General features: G+C 40.1%; 1 protein-coding gene across 1 annotated transcript in view; it reads right to left on the bottom strand.

The window, feature by feature from the left end:
- Positions 1 to 2,021: 2,021 nt before the first annotated feature.
- TIGAR (TP53 induced glycolysis regulatory phosphatase) overlaps positions 2,022 to 18,254 on the bottom strand; it is a 29,241-nt gene continuing 13,008 nt past the window's right edge. Inside the window, exons 3-6 of the mRNA XM_026502647.4 lie at positions 17,532 to 17,650; positions 8,603 to 8,680; positions 4,977 to 5,087; positions 2,022 to 4,091 (exon numbers count right to left, since the gene is read on the bottom strand). Coding sequence (XP_026358432.2) covers positions 3,660 to 4,091; positions 4,977 to 5,087; positions 8,603 to 8,680; positions 17,532 to 17,650 — 740 coding nt within the window. The 3' untranslated portion in view covers positions 2,022 to 3,659. The remainder of the gene's footprint in view (positions 4,092 to 4,976; positions 5,088 to 8,602; positions 8,681 to 17,531; positions 17,651 to 18,254) is intronic.

The following is an 18,254-nucleotide window of genomic DNA, read 5'->3' as shown; positions in this document are numbered from 1 at the left end:
TGAAGACCTCAAGTGAGACCTGAAGCCATAGAACTCCTAGAAGAAAATATAGGCAGTATTTTCTTTGACATCAGCCATAGAAACATTTTTCTAGATAGGCCTCCTCAGGCAAGAGAAACAAAAGAAAAATTAAACTACGGGGATATAGCAAAATAAAAAGTTTTTGCAAAGCAAAGAAACCATCAACAGAATGATAAGGCAACCTACCGAGTGGGAGAAGATATCTGCAAATGATATATCTGATAAGGGGTGAATATCTAAGATATAAAGAACTTATACAACCGGACACCAAAAAAATAAATAATCCAATTAAAAATTGGGCAGAAAACCTCAATAGATGTTTTTCCAAAGAAGACATACAAATGGCCAACAGACACATGAAAAGATGTTCAGCATCGCTAATCATTAGGAAAATACAAATCAAAATCACGATGAGGTATCACACCTGTGAGAATGGCTAAAATAAAAAAACACAGAAAACAACAAGTGTTAGTAAGGATATAGAGAAAAAGGAACCTCTGTGCATTGTTGGTAGGGATGCAAACTGATGCAGCCACTGTGGAAAACAATTTGGAGCTTCCTCAAAAAATGAAAAGTAGAATTACCATATGATCCAGTAATTCCACTACTGGGTATTTACCCAAAGAATATGAAAACACTAAATCAAAAAGATATATGCACCCCTATGTTTACTGCAGCATTATTTACAATAGCCAAGACATGGAAGCAGCCCAGGTGTCCATCGACAGATGAATGGATAAGAAGATGCTGTATATATATACACAATGGAATACTACTCAGCCATAGAAAAAGAGATCTTGCCATTTGCAACAACATGGATGGACCTAGAGGGTATAATGCTAAGTGAACTAAGTCAGACAAAGACAAATACCATATGATTTCACTCATATGTGAAATTCAAGAAACAAAACAAATGAACAAAGAAAAAAGAGACAAACAAAAAAACAGACTCTTAAGTATAGAGAACAAACAGATGGTTACCAGAGGGGAGGTGGGTGGGGGGATGGGGGAAATAGGTAAAGGGGATTATGAGTACACTTATCATGCTGAACACTGAGTAACTGTTGAATCACTATACTGTATACCTGAAACTAATAAAATACTATTATACTTCCATTTAAAAAAAAAAGAAAAAAGAAAATGAAACAAGAGGAGTTATGTACTCTACAGGATACCCAGTTACAAAGCTACAACTAAGTATGATACTGTTATGGGAATACATAGCTCACTAAAACAGAACCAAGCCCACCCACTCCAGCAAATATGGGCCCATGGAGGTATGAAGAGAGTAGAATCACAAATCAGTTGGAGAGACTCCTAATAATGACATTGGGGTAACTTTTTTACCACAAGGAAAAAATAAACAAAATTGAATTCTGATTGTATACCATACAAAAATAATCTCCAGATAATCTAAAGATCTAGCATTCAAAAAATAGTTTAAAAATATAAGAAAGTAGGAAGCCATTTTATGACCTCCTAGTAGGACATGATGATGGACACAATACAATGATCTGACTTAACAACAAAAAACATTTATATGGAAAAAATGCTTAATAAACATCATGTAAAAAGGCAAAACAAACTGGAAGATATTTGCAATGTTACCTCTGCAGCTCACTAAGGAAAAGCCAGAGTCCAACAGCAAAGAAGGCAAAGAGCACATACCAGTGATTCACCAGTGAGGGGATCCTGTCAATACACATGAGACAAATGCCCAGACTCGTCAGGAATCACGTACAAGCTCATGAAAACAATGACATTACACTTTTCACTCATCAGGTTCACATAATGTCATCAGACAGCATCAAGTGTTGACAGAAATGTAAAAATAGGAACTTTAGAATATTGCTAGTGAGACCGAAAACCAGGCCGGCGACTTTGAAAATCCATTTGACTCTTGTCAAACTGGAGATGCACATTTTTTATGCCACGCTACCAAGAGAGATACAGAAGGCTGTTCCCTGAATATACCCAAATGTCTACTACAGGAGACCAAATGAACAAATGTGCCACATTTATTTAATAGAATACAGTGATAGTAAGTACATCCGTACATAGCAACATAGATAGAACCCCATGATAGAGTACGTGAAAATACAGAATACAGATTGGTGGTATTTATGTACATTTGAAAAAACACCGAAGCAATACCGCTTCCTTAGGATCCTAGGAAATGGCCAGGAACGGATGAAAGTACGCACAGACGCACGCCGTGGTGGCCTCTGAGAGTACAAGAGGGCACGGCACTGCGGGGGCTGGATAAAGGAACTGCACTTACATCTCAGTGTGTTACTTCTTAAAAGAGTAAAAAGGAAGAAGGGGGAAGTTAGGACTCCTGGATGGTGAGAATGCGGACATTTGTTATTATTCGTCCTTTCGATTGCCTTTTCAAGTTCTCACTTGTGGAGTCCTCCTTCTAGTGCTCAACCGCGTGCCCTCTTCCAACCTGGCAGGAGAGGAGCAGGGATGGACCCGATGAGAACACTGTTAACACTGAACTTTACACAGGACTTAACAAGCTGTCCACAGTAAATTTGGACTATATGTGATTTTGGCCTTAAACTGACAAACTTTAGTATTAATACTCTTGTAAGGGGAGATTCACAGCGTTCACCAGCATTATAACTTAAAAGCAAACCACATGGAAAACACTCATTCTGGTGAGGATTTTTGAGGGACCAATCTTGTGTACAAAATTCAGTTAACCCAAATCCCTTTGCTCCAGTGCCATCTGGTGGAAAAAAGAGGCAACTGTACCTTCCACAAAACCCCACAGTTGCGGTTACCCGAGCAACATTCTTTCCAAGAAAGCATCCCCCTTCCTTCTGAGGTTACTGTGTAGTATGCTAGGAACCATTTACACTCATCAGAGCCTTCCCCAAACTAAATTCTTCAGCCTGTAAGTTAGATGAGAAAGACCTGCTCTTCTATCTTCTTTTGCTCAGAGATTCCTTCTTCAATGTTTCTTAGTCAAATGATGCTTTCCATTCTTCCTCACCAATCTGCAACCATAATCTCCATTCATCCACATTTCAAACCCTCTACCATAAAAAATTCTAACAGTTGATTCCTATATTTAAAAATTTTAGTGTCATTTTGCTTTATAGAAAACTGAGGATGGTTAAGAATTTTTAATTTAAAGGACTTTCAAAACACCATTATGTTCTCACTATAAATATGCAATAGGAATTATAAACAGCTCCTTCTTTTAAGCACTGGATGATATAGTAAAAAACATAGAGTATCTTACCAAGAGCCAATAAAACAGGCTGGATTTTTCAGATATTAAAGAAAAATAACAACATAAATGAAAAACAACAACATGGTTACAAGGTCATGAATCCCTCAATTTGCAATACTGAATTCCTTGATTCATTTACAATCCAGAGATGTAACGGAACAGGGTGGTAAATTACTTTGGAAAACGCCAACTGTACTCAAGACAAAAATAAGTCAATCCTAAATGCTTTTCCATTAGTGTTCTCTGGGGCCATGATTCCATTCAAGCTTTATAACCTACTGTAACAGCTTTTTAACTGTTTCCAAATCAGCACTAGCAGAGGATGGAAACAAATAAAGCCAAAGGCACTCCCTCAGAAGTTCAAAATCACTAGATTTTGATGTAGATTTAAATTTTAGCGAGTTTCAGTCCCTCCATTCAGATGATCCTGAAGGTACATACAAACACACTGAATTGTTGGCTTCACTTCTCTTCCTTTCTCAAAGTTTACGATAAAGAGACTAATCCCTGTGTTGGGACTGACTGACATAAATTCGGATTTGTTCAGAGTTGAGGGTAAGGAACACTTCAGGTCAGTCAGAAAATAATTGAACAGGCTTTTCATGTAAGCACCATGACTCACAACTAAGACACTGGCGACTAATCCTGGTATGCCGCTGTCTGAATTCGATTCAGAGCCACAGGTTTTTCCTAAAGGAAATATCTCAGCCAGAGAAGTTTCCAGACAGTTGCTTGGAGCTCCTTGGGAAAACTGTTCATTCTGACCTGCTTCTTGCAGGATCAGCTGACAAAGAATATCAAAAAAGTCTTTCCCACGCATTTTCACCTACAGGAAAAGAAATTAAAATATTAAGCGGCATTAATAATTGTCTTAAACATAATATAAAATATTTGACTGATTGGATTTTTCTACTATGTCAACATAAGTATTACACAAGCAGATGAAACTCTCTTTCTATTCATTTGACCAGCAGTAAATGCCTACCATACTTCTGGAATGATGGAAGCACAATGTCACCGTAAGCTATAATTTCTAATGCCTTACTTCCAAGCGCTTACAATCTAGTCAGGGCGATTCACAAGTAAAAACAAACCCAGGCAAGTGTTACCTAGGGAACTACATCTACAGCACATCGGTTCGGTTAAAGCAACCACCAACAAGGACACAAAATCTTGCCTTTACTAAACTAGTAGAAAGTCTTTCCAAGAAAATTATGAAAACAAAAAAAATAGGGGAAACTCCCCCCATAATGCCATTCAAAAGCGGAACACTCCAAAGAAAGGCAAGCGTGATGATGGGGTCACTTACAGGGCTAGAGACGCAGGAGGAGAGGCTTGAGGATTGCGAGCCTTGAATTATTTTGCCTCGACTGTTTCGCCTACCACTCGCCTTGAACAGCACTGCACTTGCTCTCCTGCCTACTACTACCACTGCTGAAGTTACTGGTGCAGGTTCAAAGACTTTTCTTCAAGTACCATCTAATAACACACGTCCTTTAAATCCAGTGTTGGCAATGACTGTCAACAGTATATAAGAAACACAGCTTAAAAAGGAAAAACAAACACTGCGCAGAGTTGTTTTATGAACCAAACAACTTTCAAACTGCTTAGCTAAGATTTAAAGACATCTCATTTACAAAAGAAACCCAATTTTAGCTACTTTGATGCTGGCAAGTTCATCCACGTGGGAACCTGCCCCAGGGCTACGTACCTGGTCTAAGGTCTCTCCTCCGGGTGGTGTGAACATAGGGCATTCTTCCCCAGCTGCTTTGGCCATTGCCCTTAGCTCACTTAGGGCCCGGCCTTCTGCAACCCCATATTTCTGCAATGGTCCAATAGACAAAAATGCCTCAAATGAATTTGTGATACAATGATTAAATACATGCTTGCAGCAAACTTGGAACAATCATTCTGCCAAGAAGTTTGGTTTCCTTCCACTTACTTTATTATATCTTTTAAACTGATAATGCGAACATACTCAGCAGAGGCTGCAAACCCTAGAACATACAGTTGACACCTTGAATGGGTTACATGGAACAACACACTCAAGGAAACAGTGGGGCTTTACTGGACAAATAGAGACTTGCACAGAGTCCAGGCCAAGAGACTAACATATGAGGTGCACCAAGTCAGCCACCTCACATCCACACGTACTTTCTCATTTGAGCCTAATAATAGCACTAGGAGATGGGTACTTTCATCTCCATATTATAAAGCTGAGTTTCAGAAAGGTTAAGCAACTGGCCTGTATTCCCACAGCCAATAATCAGCAAAGCTGAAATTCAAACACAGATCTGTGTGTTTTCAAAGGTCATTAGCTCTTTAGATTTGTAAAGAAGGAGCCGTATCAAAGGACAAAGAAGTCACAAAAGAAAGACAAATGACCAAGAAACACAGGAGATCTACCTCACCAGGAATCCATAATGTAAAAATTAAAATGGCACCTTTCAGAAGCAACTAAATTAGGACACCAAATGGACTACCAATTGCCAGTGTTTATGTAAGAAAAACTTTCTCCTACATCATTCATGGAAGTATAAACTGGCACAGCTTTTCTAGAAGGAAATTTAGCAATATGTATAAAAGGCTTTAAAAAAAGTACACCCTCAACAATTCCACTCCTAGGAAATGTATTAGGTATGTGTATAAAGAACTACAAAGAGGTTTATTTTAACATTATTTACATCAGTGGAAAATCTAGTCACAACCTAGATGTCCACCAGCAGTAGCTATGCAATATCCGTATATTGGAATAACATAGTCACTAATTAGATGATCATATCCATGTGCATTTATTAGCACTGAAAAACAGGGAGAAAAGCTAGCTAAAAAACAACACATATAGGGGCACCTGGGTTGAGCATCTGACCCTTGATTTCCGCTCAGGTCATGATCTCGGGGTCATGAGACAAAGTAAGCCCCGTGTGAGGCTCCCCACTCAGTGGTGAGTCTGCTTTGAGATTCTCTCCCTCTCCCTCTTGCTCTGCCCCTCCCTCCACTTGCGCTCACTCCCCATCTCTCTAAAATAAATAAATAAATAAATCTTTAAAAAAAAAAAAACACCACATACAGTAGGGATACATTTAGAAAAATGCATACACGATCGGATAGACTGACAGACAAACACGAAAAAAAGTCAAGAGCACACATACCAAAATGTTCACAGTATTTGCGCATGGTAGAAATTTTAACTGTATTTTCCCCCCAAACTGTTCTTACTTTTAATTCCCTACAATGATAACACATTACTTGCATAATAAAATATTTAATAAAAAATTTAGAGATAAATCACTGTTTATGGTTTACACTGATGATGCCCAAAAACTCTAACATCACCATCAGACAGAAGTCCAACAACTAAATGTTCTTTTTTTATAAGACCATATGCACAATTGTCAGGTGCTCTTCAAATTCCCAAGTTCAAATTCTTACAACCTCAATTATAACTGGAACAACCTCTATTACAAAGGAGAACATTAAGAATCATTACTTGGTTTGTTTTTTCAAGAATGGGAACATCCACTCATTAAATATTCCAAATGCTATGCCGAAAAATGTCAGGCAATGAGGCCAGAGTGGTGAAAAGACCAGGAGGGACACACAGCTCCCCGCTCCTGCTGAGACTGCACTGTGGTGGGGTACTGAGCTAGAACAGTAGGGGGACAGCGCCATGATGGAAGGAACTACCGGACGCGGACACACCCAGCAGAGATGGCTAAGCTGCATTTGCGGGGCTGCAGACGGCCAAAGCCTTGGGGTGAATGGAAGTTGGCCAGGTTTGGAGAGCATGTATCCCAGGCAGAGGGGAGTACAGATTCAGAAGTTCAGTGAGGAAAGAGCACAGGATGTCTGGACAATGCTGAGAAGATCCACTAGAGGCCTATCACCACTGGTCCAGAACATGGAATCCAGGGCCAGGTGGCCTCAATTTGAATCTGAGCTGTGCCACACACACGCTCTATGACACTGGGCACAGACTTGACCTCTGTGCGCCTTGCTTTCTGCAACTGTAAAAATGAGGTTTTCAAATCTTCACAACATGGGAGTGTTGTGAAGATTAACAAACCTGCAGGGCTTGGAGCAGGGCCAGAGTGTGGGGAGCACCACGCAAATGCTCGCTAATATTATGAAGGCTGGGCACAGAGCACAAGGAAGAGGAAGGAGGCAGATGGAGGCAACAGATCATATCCTACAACACGCTGACAAGCCAGGCTGCAGCTTGGACGGCCTCCCAAAGGTACAACAGAAACAGTGAACTGTTCTACACAGGTGCGCAGCAACCACGTTTTCCAGACTACTCTGGCTACAGCATGGAGGCTAGCTTAGAAAAGCGAGCGCAAGTCGGAAGACAGGAGAGTCGCTGTTCCCGGTGAGCTAGGAGACGGAGGACGCTGCATGCAGCAGAACGGCAGCAGTGGGTTCGAACAGGGATGAGGCACTCCGGAGCTACTACACAGCAGAACTGACACGATGACGGTAGGATGTGCATGTGGGAGGCAAGTTCAAGTCAAGAACGTGTGGTAAAGCAGGGGCCGGGTAGAGAAAAGCAGTGCATTCCACTGAGCTGTGGGGCACACACTCAGGAGGAGAGGAGAGACTGAGAAGAGACAGCCCAGCCTATGATCACGCTCTCCCTACTGTGGGATGACAGGAGGCCTCACTCAGCGTTCCACTGAACTCACAATGCTTGTTTAGCACTGGGGCGCGGGTTCTCAGGCACAGAGCAAGCCTTTCCAAGCAGTAGCTCTGAGGAAGTTCCAGTGTATATTTTGGACGAGAACAGAGAACACACGCAAGTTATGAAAAGTAATTCTTTAGAGATGCCTCAGCCATTCAACATTTCTGTCCAGGTACAGAAGACATCACAAGGCTGCCAGGGACACTGGCCTGCTTACAGGCCTGTTATTAAAAAGCAAAAATTGCTGCTCTAGGAGATGTGGGGTCAAATCTCAGATCTGAAACTGAGGTGTGGCTTTAGCTAAATCACCACTGCAGCAAGATTCATTTCTGGTATAGAAAAGGGCATAAGAGAGTCTATTGAAGCTGGAAATTGGGAAGCAGGATGGGTAGGCTGAGAAGAGAACTTTGCCCTTTTACCTCAAACTCTTCTGTTCTAGTTCTTATGAGCAGACTTTGCTTTCATAATTTAGGATGCCTACCTCACACAAATTTAATATTTAAATAAGATACTACGTATGAGCGTATGTAACAGCCACGGTCACACAGCAGGTTCTTAACATATGTTAGCTGATTCCACATCCCCATCAAGAATGCATCAGATAAACTCAGGTGGTTTACTGATAATTTATGGTGAGGAACAATATGTAAGTTACTTACTCTTTCTCGAAGTCTTGAATCATACTTTACTGTCAAATCTTTGCAAACTTTGCTCTTCTCCAAAATGCCATGCACCGTCTGAAAATGGAAAAACAACACTTGCTTTTCTCATAGAAACAGTCATTCTGGCCAAAATGTCAAAGTACATCATAGTAAAATCAAAAAGAATTAGAGGGGCTCCTGGGGGCTCAGTTGGTTAATTGACTGCTTTCAGCTCAGGTCATGATCTTAGGGTCCTGGGATCAAGCCCCACATCGGGCTCCCTGCTCAGCAGGGAGTCTGCTTCTCCCTATCCCTCTGCCCGCTCTCTCCCTCACTCTCCCTCTCAAATAAATAAATAAAATCTTTAAAAAAAATAAAAGAACTAGAAATAATTATCCTTTGTGAAAGTTGCCTCTCTTCTGTACTGCTCACCCTTCGTCTCTTCACACAAATCTGGATATTTCCTTCTGAGTGATCTTCTAGTTCAGAGGTCAGCAAACTATAGCCCAAATCTAGACTGCGGCTTGTTGTTGTGAATGAAGACCTACAGAACACAACCACTTACATGTTGTCTGTGGCTGCTCTCACAGTACAACAGCAGAGTTGAACAGGTGTGACAGAGAGCATACAGCCCATAAAACTTAATATGTACTATCTGCCCCTTTATGGAAAAGGTTCCAGTTTATTAATTCTCCATTCAGGTGTGCCTAAATTGCTGTTAAACCCATCTACTGAGTCTTAATTTCAGTTACATTTTCGGTTCTAGAATTCTCAGCTTGGTTCTTGTACATCGTTTCCAGTTCTCTGCTGAAATTCTCAATATCATTTTTTGGTCTGTGCATTCAATGGTTAAAGTCTATGTCTGGTAACCAGTTATCAAAGAAGTCCTGCAGCTGTTTCTGTTGTCTTTTGTTTGGGTTCAAGTTTGTTCACATTCCTTTCTCTCCTGGTGTGCCTGGTCATTTTTGATCGACAAGACAAGACATTGTATTTGCAAAACAAATTTAAATCCACAACCTGCCTTTTTAGTCCCCTCCCCACAAATTAAACATTGTCATCATTATGGTTCTATATTATCAATATTTGTTTACCTTTACCTTTACCAATGTCTTTGCTCACCAATCTTTTCTGAAACTCAGACCTCCCTTCTGGCATTTTCCTTCTTCAATTACCCTTTCAAAGTTTCTTGATAGCCGAAATGTCTTCATTATCACCTACTCTAGAAAACGTTTTACTGGGTATAAAACTCTAAGTTAGTCTTTATTATCACTCAGTGCATTAAAAAAAAATTATTACTGACACAACTTTATTGATAGTCTAATACTGGCCATTAGTGGATGATGTCTGTCCTTCTTATTCTTTGGAGTTTTGTAATTTTGTTATTGTAAGCGTAGATATGGGTTTCTTTTTATTTATCTTGACTAGAATTTGTCACACTTTCTAGGTCTGTTATTTTTCAACAGTTCTATAAAACTATCAACTTGTGACTCCTTTGACCCCTTTCCCATTTTAATACCTCCTTCTGAAAGACACTAGACCTCATCATGTTCTTGATTTCCTATAAACTCTCGTATTTTTAATCTGTTTACTACATTGTGCTACATTTCAGTTACTATCTTACATTTATCTATGAGCTCATGATTATTTCACCCATGTTTAATCTATAATTTAGTACATCCACTGCGGTTCTCATTTTTTATTTATTAACTTGCTCTCTATTTGTAAACCAATTTTATTGAGATAATTTACAACAAAAAATATACCTATTTCTAAGTGTACAGTTCACCGAGTTTTAAAAAATGTATACACCTTTCTCAATACCACCAAAATCAAGATATGGAAGAATTCTGTCACCCAAAAAGATTCCTTTGTGTCCTTCCTAGTCAATTCCTCCCACTCCTGGCCCCTGGCAACCATGGATCTCTTTTATGTAACTGAAGATTAGATCTGTCTTTTCTAGAGTCTCCCATAAATGGAATCCTACAATATGTACTCTTCTGTGCTTCTTTTGTTCAGCATGTTTTTTTGGGACTCTTCCACGTTGTTGCTGAGCTGTTCCACCGTGTGAATGCATCACTGCTCATTTATCCATTCACCTACTGATGAACACAGGTGATCGATTCTTTGCTTATTATAAACAAAGGTGTTAAAAAAATTATATACAAGGCTTTCTGTAAACATATGTCATTTCTCTTAGATAAATTCTTAGGACGGAAATTGCTGGATCATATAATTAATGTATGGTAAACTTCAACTGTTTTCCAAAGTAGCTGTTCCAATTTACATTCTCACTAGCAATGTAGGAGTTCTAGTTGTTCCACATTCTGTTATCTTTTTTTTTAAGATGTTTTATTTATTTATTTGAGAGAGAGAGAGAGAGAGAGAGAGAACATGAGAGGGGAGGGTCAGAGGGAGAAGCAGACTCCCTGCTGGGACTCCAGGATCATGACCTGAGCCTAAGGGCAGTTGCTTAACCAACTGAGCCACCCAGGGGCCCCTACATTCTTTTGTCTTTTTAATTTTTGGCGGTTTCAAATGTTTGTGTAGTAGTAGCTTAGCGTGGTTTTAATTTGCATTTCCATTAAGATCATTTCTGCTAAGCATCTTTTCATCTGCTTCCTGATCTTCCATATTCTCTTCTTTTGTAAAGTGCCTAGTCAAATTCAAATCTTCTGCTCATTTTGAAGTGGGTGTTAGTCTAATTACTAAGTTGAAAAAAATTTAGATAAAAAAATAATCCAGAGAATTTGCCAGATATATACACACACATACATTATATATGTAATATACACATTTATAATCTTCTCCCAATCTGCATCTTGTTTATGCTTTGTACTAAGAAACCTTTATGAAGACTTTTCTCTGTGTTTTCTAATAGAAGATATATAGATTTAGCTTTTAGATTTGTGCTAAGATCAACTATAAGTTAATTTTTGTGTTATAGGAGGTAAAGGCCAAAGTTCATGTTTTTCCATATGGACAGCCCATTGTTTCAGCACATTTTATTGAAAGGAATACCTTTCAAGTGCTGAATAACCTGGGCACCTTTGTCAAAACCCAATTGATTAAAAAAAAAATCTGACTTTCAAGGAAGATGGTAGAGTAGGAGGGACCTAACTAGGCTCACCTCCTCCCACGGATACAACTAGGTAACATTCACATCAGTTTAAGTAACCCAGAAAATGACCGAAAGACTGGCAGAACAAAATCACCAACAAAAGGTAGGGAAGGGGCCACACTGAGACGGGAGGAAGGGCAGAGACATGATGGGGAGTTAATCCGACCCACCCACGGGCCACCCACAGGAGGGAGAGAGCCAAAGGCCTGGAGAAGGAAGAGAAACAGTCACATCTGGAAGCCCACATGGGGAAGACAAATCCCTCATAACATTTGGCTTTGAAAACCAGAGGGTCCGAATTCTGTGAGTTCTTACAACCAGTGGGACTTAAAACCTGGAATTTTAAAAATCAACAGGATGGGCTCTGGGAGAACACGGAGGGCAAGAGGAAGCTGAATCCAAGCCTTTAAAGAGAGAGCACAACAAACTGCCCAACCAGATAAAGCACAGAAGCAGCAGTTTGAAAACCGTCTGGGGCATACAGGCAGGGGAGTTATTTACTAATCTCAGAACAAGTCCAGAGGGGCAGCAGTCACAAGGAGACACCTCCAGGAACAAAGGAGCTGACATGCACCATCTCCCTCCCCTGCCCTGCAGCATACACACGTGGCTGCCTGTGGGAACCAGCGAGGCAGACACTCACTACTTAACTTGCTAACATGGCCACCTCACCCTCCAGCACCTTATGGATCCACCACCTCCAGTACACTGTTGGCCCAGCCCATCCAGGGTGGTGCCACAGGCCTGTCAGTGTGTAAGTAGCCCCTACAGTGGCCAGCACCACTCCAAAGTGACTCCTGCCCTGTGGAGAGGGAAAGATAACCGCACACACCAGTCAGACTGTGGCCCCAGGAGTGGGCTGAAGGCAGACAACTAGTCTGACTGCAGGCCCTGCCCACCAATGAAAGCTTCTTGGAGGACAACACAGGGAAAGCACCCTGCAGCCTGGTGCTACCACAGCTCTGGCAAATGCCTGGTCTGACTCAGCTCAAGCCCACGGCAGCCCCGACTGGCCCACCAACAACACAAGGACCGAACCCTGCCCACAACAGACAAAGGGAACCTCTGCACATGACTGCACCGAAAGCAAAGGCGGCTCAGCCACCACAGCAGGGTGCCCACAGCACATAGGAGACACCCCTGAAGTGCCAGATGCTGGGCAACAGGGGATGTTGCACTACAGGGTACGACAGGACTCCTTTATAAGGCCACTACTTTCCACAGCAGGAGACATAGCTGACTTTCCTAACACATAGAAACAGACACAGAGAGTTACACAAAATGAAGAGACAGGGATGTGCCCCAAATGAAAGAAATCACAGCAAGAGACCTAAGTGAGATGGAGATAAGTAATATGCCTGATAGAGAATTTAAAATAATGCTCATAGAGATACTAACTGGAGTTGGGAAAAAAGTGGAGGACATCAGTAAGACCCTTAACACAGAGATAAAAAAAGAACCAATCAGAAATGAAGAACACACAAAATGAACTACTGGGACTTCATCAAAAAAACTTCTGCAAAGCAAACAGTCAACAAAACTAAAAGGGAGCCTACAAAATGGGAGAAGAGATTTGCAAATGACATATCTGATAAAGGGTTAGGATCCAAAATCTACAAAGAACTTATCAAACTCAACACCCAAAAAACAACCCAGTTAAGAAAAGGGCAAAAGCATGAACAGACACTTTTCCAAAAAAGACATGCAGATGGCCAAGAGAACACAAAAAGATGCTCATCATCACTCATCATCCGGGAACTACAAAGCAAAACCATGATGAGACACCATCTCACACACATTAGGATAGCTAAAATTAACATCAGAAACAAGTGTTGGTGAAGATGCAGAGAAAGGGGAACCCTCTTGCACTGTTGGTGGAAATGCAAACTGGTGCAGCCACTCTGGAGAAGAATATGGAGGTTCCTCAAAATGTTAAAAATAGAACTACCCTATGATCCAGCAACTGTACTACTAGGTACTTACCCAGAGGATACAAAAATACAGATTCAAAGGGGTACATGCACCCCAGTATAGCAGCATTATCCATAACAGCCAAATTATGAAGAGAGCCCAAATGTCCACTGACTGAAGAATGGACAAAGAAGATGTGGTATATACAATATAGATATTACTCAGCCATCAAAAAGAATGAAATCTTGACATTTGCAATGAAACCGATGGAGCTACAGTGTACTATGCTAAGTGAAATAAATCAGTCAGAGAAAGACAAATATCATATGATCTCACTCATATGTGGATAATTAAAGAAAGAAAACAGATAAACATATGGCAAGGGAGGAAAGAAAAAAGGAAAGAGAGAAACAAGCCATAAAGGACTCTTAAAGAGGGATGCCTGGGTGGCTCAGTCAGTTAAACATCTGCCTTCAGCTCAGGTCATGATCTCAGGGTCCTGGGATGGAGCCCTGCATCAGGCTCCCTGCTCATGGGGAGTCTGCTTCTCCCTCGCCTTCTGACCCTCCTCCCTGCTTGTGTTCTCTCTCAAATAAATAAAATCTTTAAGAGAGAACAAACTGAGGGTTTATGGAGGAAGATGGGCAGGGATGGGCTAGATGGGTGATGAGTATAGGGCACTTGTTGTGAGGAGCACTGGGTGTTGTATGTAAGTGATGAATCACTGAATTCTACTCCAGAAACCAATATTGCACTGTATGTTAACTACCTAAAATTTTTTAAAAAGAAAAAAATGAAGAACACAATAAATGAAATTTAAAATACACTAGATGGAATAAATAGTAGGCTAGAGGAAGCAGAAGAACAAATCAGTGACCTGGAAGACAGAGTAATGGAAAGTAATCGAGCTGAGCAGGTGAGAGAAAAAAATACACAAAATAAGAACAGACTTGGGGAACTCAGTGACACCATCAAGCATAATAACATTTGCATTATAATGCCAGAAGGAGATGAGAGAGAAAGGGGGTTAGAAAATGTATTTGAAGAAACAATAGCTGAAAACTTCCTGAATCTGGGGAAGGAAACAGAAATCCAGATCCAAGAGGCACAGAGATGTCCCCACCAATATTAACCCAAGGAAGTCCACACCAAGATACACAGTAATTAAAATGGCAAAAAGTACTGACAAGAGAGAAACTTAAAAGCAGCAAGGAAAGCAGTTACTTACAAGGGAAATCCCATAAGGCTATCAGCTGACTCTTTAGCAGAAAGTTTACAGGTCAGAAGGGAGAGGCATGATATATTCAAAGTGCTGAAATGAAAAAAATCTGCATCCAAGAATCTCTATCCATCAAGACTATCATTCAGAATAGAAGGAGAGATAAACAGATTCCTAGAAAAACAAAAGTTAAAGGAATACATGATCATTTTACCAGCCCTATGAGAAATGTTGAAGGGGACTCAGAGTGGAAAGGATAGACCATAAGTAAGAGTAAGAAAAGTAGGAAGCACAGCAGCAGTAAAAATAAGTATATCTACAAAAATCAGTCAAGGGATTCACAAAATGAAAGGATACAAAGTATGACACCATACACCCAAAACATGGGGAGGAGAGGAGTAAAGAATGGGTTCAAACTTAAGTGACCCTCAAGTTAATATGGACTGCTACATGCAGAAGATGTTATATACAAACCTAATGGTAACCACACATCAAAAACCAGTAACAGCTATGCAAAAAATAAAGAGAAAGGAATTCAAGTAAATCCTACAGAAAGTCAACTAATCATAAGAGAAGAGAAAGGGAAGAAAGGACCACCAAAACAAACATAAAACAAGTAACAAACTGGCAATATCTATCAATAATTACCTATCAGTAATTATTTATCAATAATTAGTTTGAAAGTAAACAGACTAAATGCTCCAATCAAAAGAAATATGGTGACAGAATACATAAAAAAACAAAACCCATCTATAAGCTGTCCACAAGAGACTCATTTCAGATGTAAAGACACATGCAGTTTGGAAGTGAGGGGATGGAGAAACATTTATCATGCAAATGGATGTCAAAAGAAAGCTGGAGTGCATACTTACATTGGACAAAATAGACTTTGAAACAAAAACTGTAACAAGAGACAAAGAAGAATACTATATAATAATAAACAGAACAATCCAATGGGAAGATATAACTATTGTAAATATTTAGGCACCCAACATGGGAGCACCCAAATACATAAAGGAGTTAATAGCAAACATAAAGGAAATAATTGATAGGAATACAATAATAGCTGGGGACTTTAACATCCCACTTACATCAATGCACAGAGCTTCTAAACAGAAAATCAACAAGGAAACAGTGGCTTTGAATGACACACTGGACCAGATGGATTTAACAGATATATTCACAACATTTTATCCTAAAACAGCAGACTACACATCCTTTTCAAGTGTACATGGAACTCTCTCCAGAAAAGATCACATATTAGGGCACAAAACCAGTCTCGACAAATTCAGAAAGATCAAAGTCCTAATCCCTGCTGAGTGTGGTGCCTGACATGGGGCTCAATCCCACAACCCATGAGATCATGACCTGAACCCAAATCATGAGTCAGACACTTAACCAACTGAGCTACCCAGGCGCCCCCATTTTTCCGTTTTTAGTCTTTCTTCCTTAATTTTGGAATGTTCTGTTTCTATGACTTCATGTTCACTGACCTCTTCTTTAACAGTGTCTAAACTTCTAGTAATCCCCTCCTGTGAAATTTTCATTTCAGAATATTGTATTTTTTTTATCTCAAAAAGATGAATTTGGTTCTTTTTTTATCTTCTATTTCCTTCCTCATTATGTTCCTCTGAGCACAGATCAGCCTCACTATTAAGGTGTGATCTTTCTGAAGTTTCCACTATATGCTTGATGTATTTAACAAAATCTCTCCACTCTGGGTGGTAGGAACTCAAATCATTCCCAACCTGTGGGAGCTCTTGACATTGTCTGGCTTCTGGCTCCCCAGCAACTGTTCTCTCCCTAGCAGTTATGTTTTACACCAGGCCTCATACAATTTCACCTACGCACATGCAGACTCTAGTCCACCAAGGATTTCAGGGAATCCCTACCCATATTTCTAGAGTTCTTTCTCCGTGCAGCTCCCTCTTCCAGTACTCCGCCCCACAATCTTAGTTATTTAATATCCCCAAATTCCAAGCATTGTCTCCTCAACTCACTGAGGCCACTGGCTCTATCTGGATTCTCCTACCAGCATCGGTAAATTGCGTCAGGTGGAACACCAGGACAATCCAAGCACCCACCTCATTTGTTTCACTTCATTTGGGGATCACAGGCCCATACTGTCTGAAGTCCAATGTCTGCAAACAGCTGCTTCACAAATTTTGTCCTGTTTCTCTAGTTGCTTATGCAGGGAGACTATATTCCAACCCTGTTATTCCCTCATGGGGAATTACTGTCTCCATGGAGTCCTTAGACATTTATTTGGTTCCTTTTTAATTCTCTGGGTTCATTTTTATAGTAATCTGTTCCCTAAAGATATTCCAATCATGTCTTTTATTTCTTTACAGTAATATAGTTGTTTTCTTTTTTAACTGTGTCTGGATTCCAATATTTGATGTCTTTGTGGGTTAAATTCTCCCGTCTGGTGTTTCTGCTGGCTCTCTCTCATAAACCCTGTCTTTTTAAAGATATTTTGTTAGACATTTTCCCCAACCTACTTTAACTTAAAAATTACCAAAATAAAATATAGTACAAAAGTAAAATAAAAAGAAAGAAGTTCTGTTGGTGGGGGAAGCAGAGGATTGGGGATGGTATCTGCGTGTGACTGAATTCCCTACAGACTCCCAAAGCAGTTTTCAAGGTTGTAATTATTGAGACTCTTGACTCATCAGGCTAAACCTTGACTTTAAACTTACCTGTTTTGTCCTCATGAGGTCACTGGAGAAAACATGAGTAAACTTCACATTATTAAGAAATACACCAGCAGCAGCTGCTTGTTTAAATCCAGTTTCTGAAAGAGGCTCATCTACTTGTCCTGTGGTAGTCAGAGGAGGAACAATAACATTCAAATATAAATATAACAGATGTAAATAAATCACATGTAAGAAAACATAAACAGAATTTATCTACATTTTATTAAAAGATTTCCTTGGGTACTTTTCTATATAACTTTTCAGAGAACGAAAAAAGCAAGTAAAATTAAGCTATAATCCAATAAAGGCTCACATATTCAAATGTTTCCCGAAAGAATGTCTGCCTAATGGGAATCAGATGATGATGAGAATTCAGTTGTCTCTAGTTCTCCCCTCTCTCGTGTCTGCCCATCACTTCGTTAGCTGTATTTTATTAATGCTGGGTCTGATCTTATGTTCTCAACCCAGTTGTATTTGAAAGGTAGGACCCTCCCCTAAAAGGTTTCCCTTCTTTACCTGCACTGCCCAAATGTTCAATATTGTATTATTTCCTCTCACCCTTGTTCCCTTCCTCCTTCCTTCCTTCCTTTTCCTTTAAAAAAAACTTTGGAAACTTCATTTCCAGGAGATGGGCTGATTAAACACTCTGAAGGGTCCTCCTACTGCAAAAGAACTAAATGGGTGTGTGTGTGTGTGTGTGTGTGCGTGCGCTGCTCACAGGATCTA

Source organism: Ursus arctos, unplaced genomic scaffold (genome assembly GCF_023065955.2).
Source record: "Ursus arctos isolate Adak ecotype North America unplaced genomic scaffold, UrsArc2.0 scaffold_26, whole genome shotgun sequence".
NCBI classification, from domain to species: domain Eukaryota; kingdom Metazoa; phylum Chordata; class Mammalia; order Carnivora; family Ursidae; genus Ursus; species Ursus arctos.
Note: the sequence above shows the minus strand (reverse complement) of the source record. Positions and strands in the feature narration are given on the sequence as shown.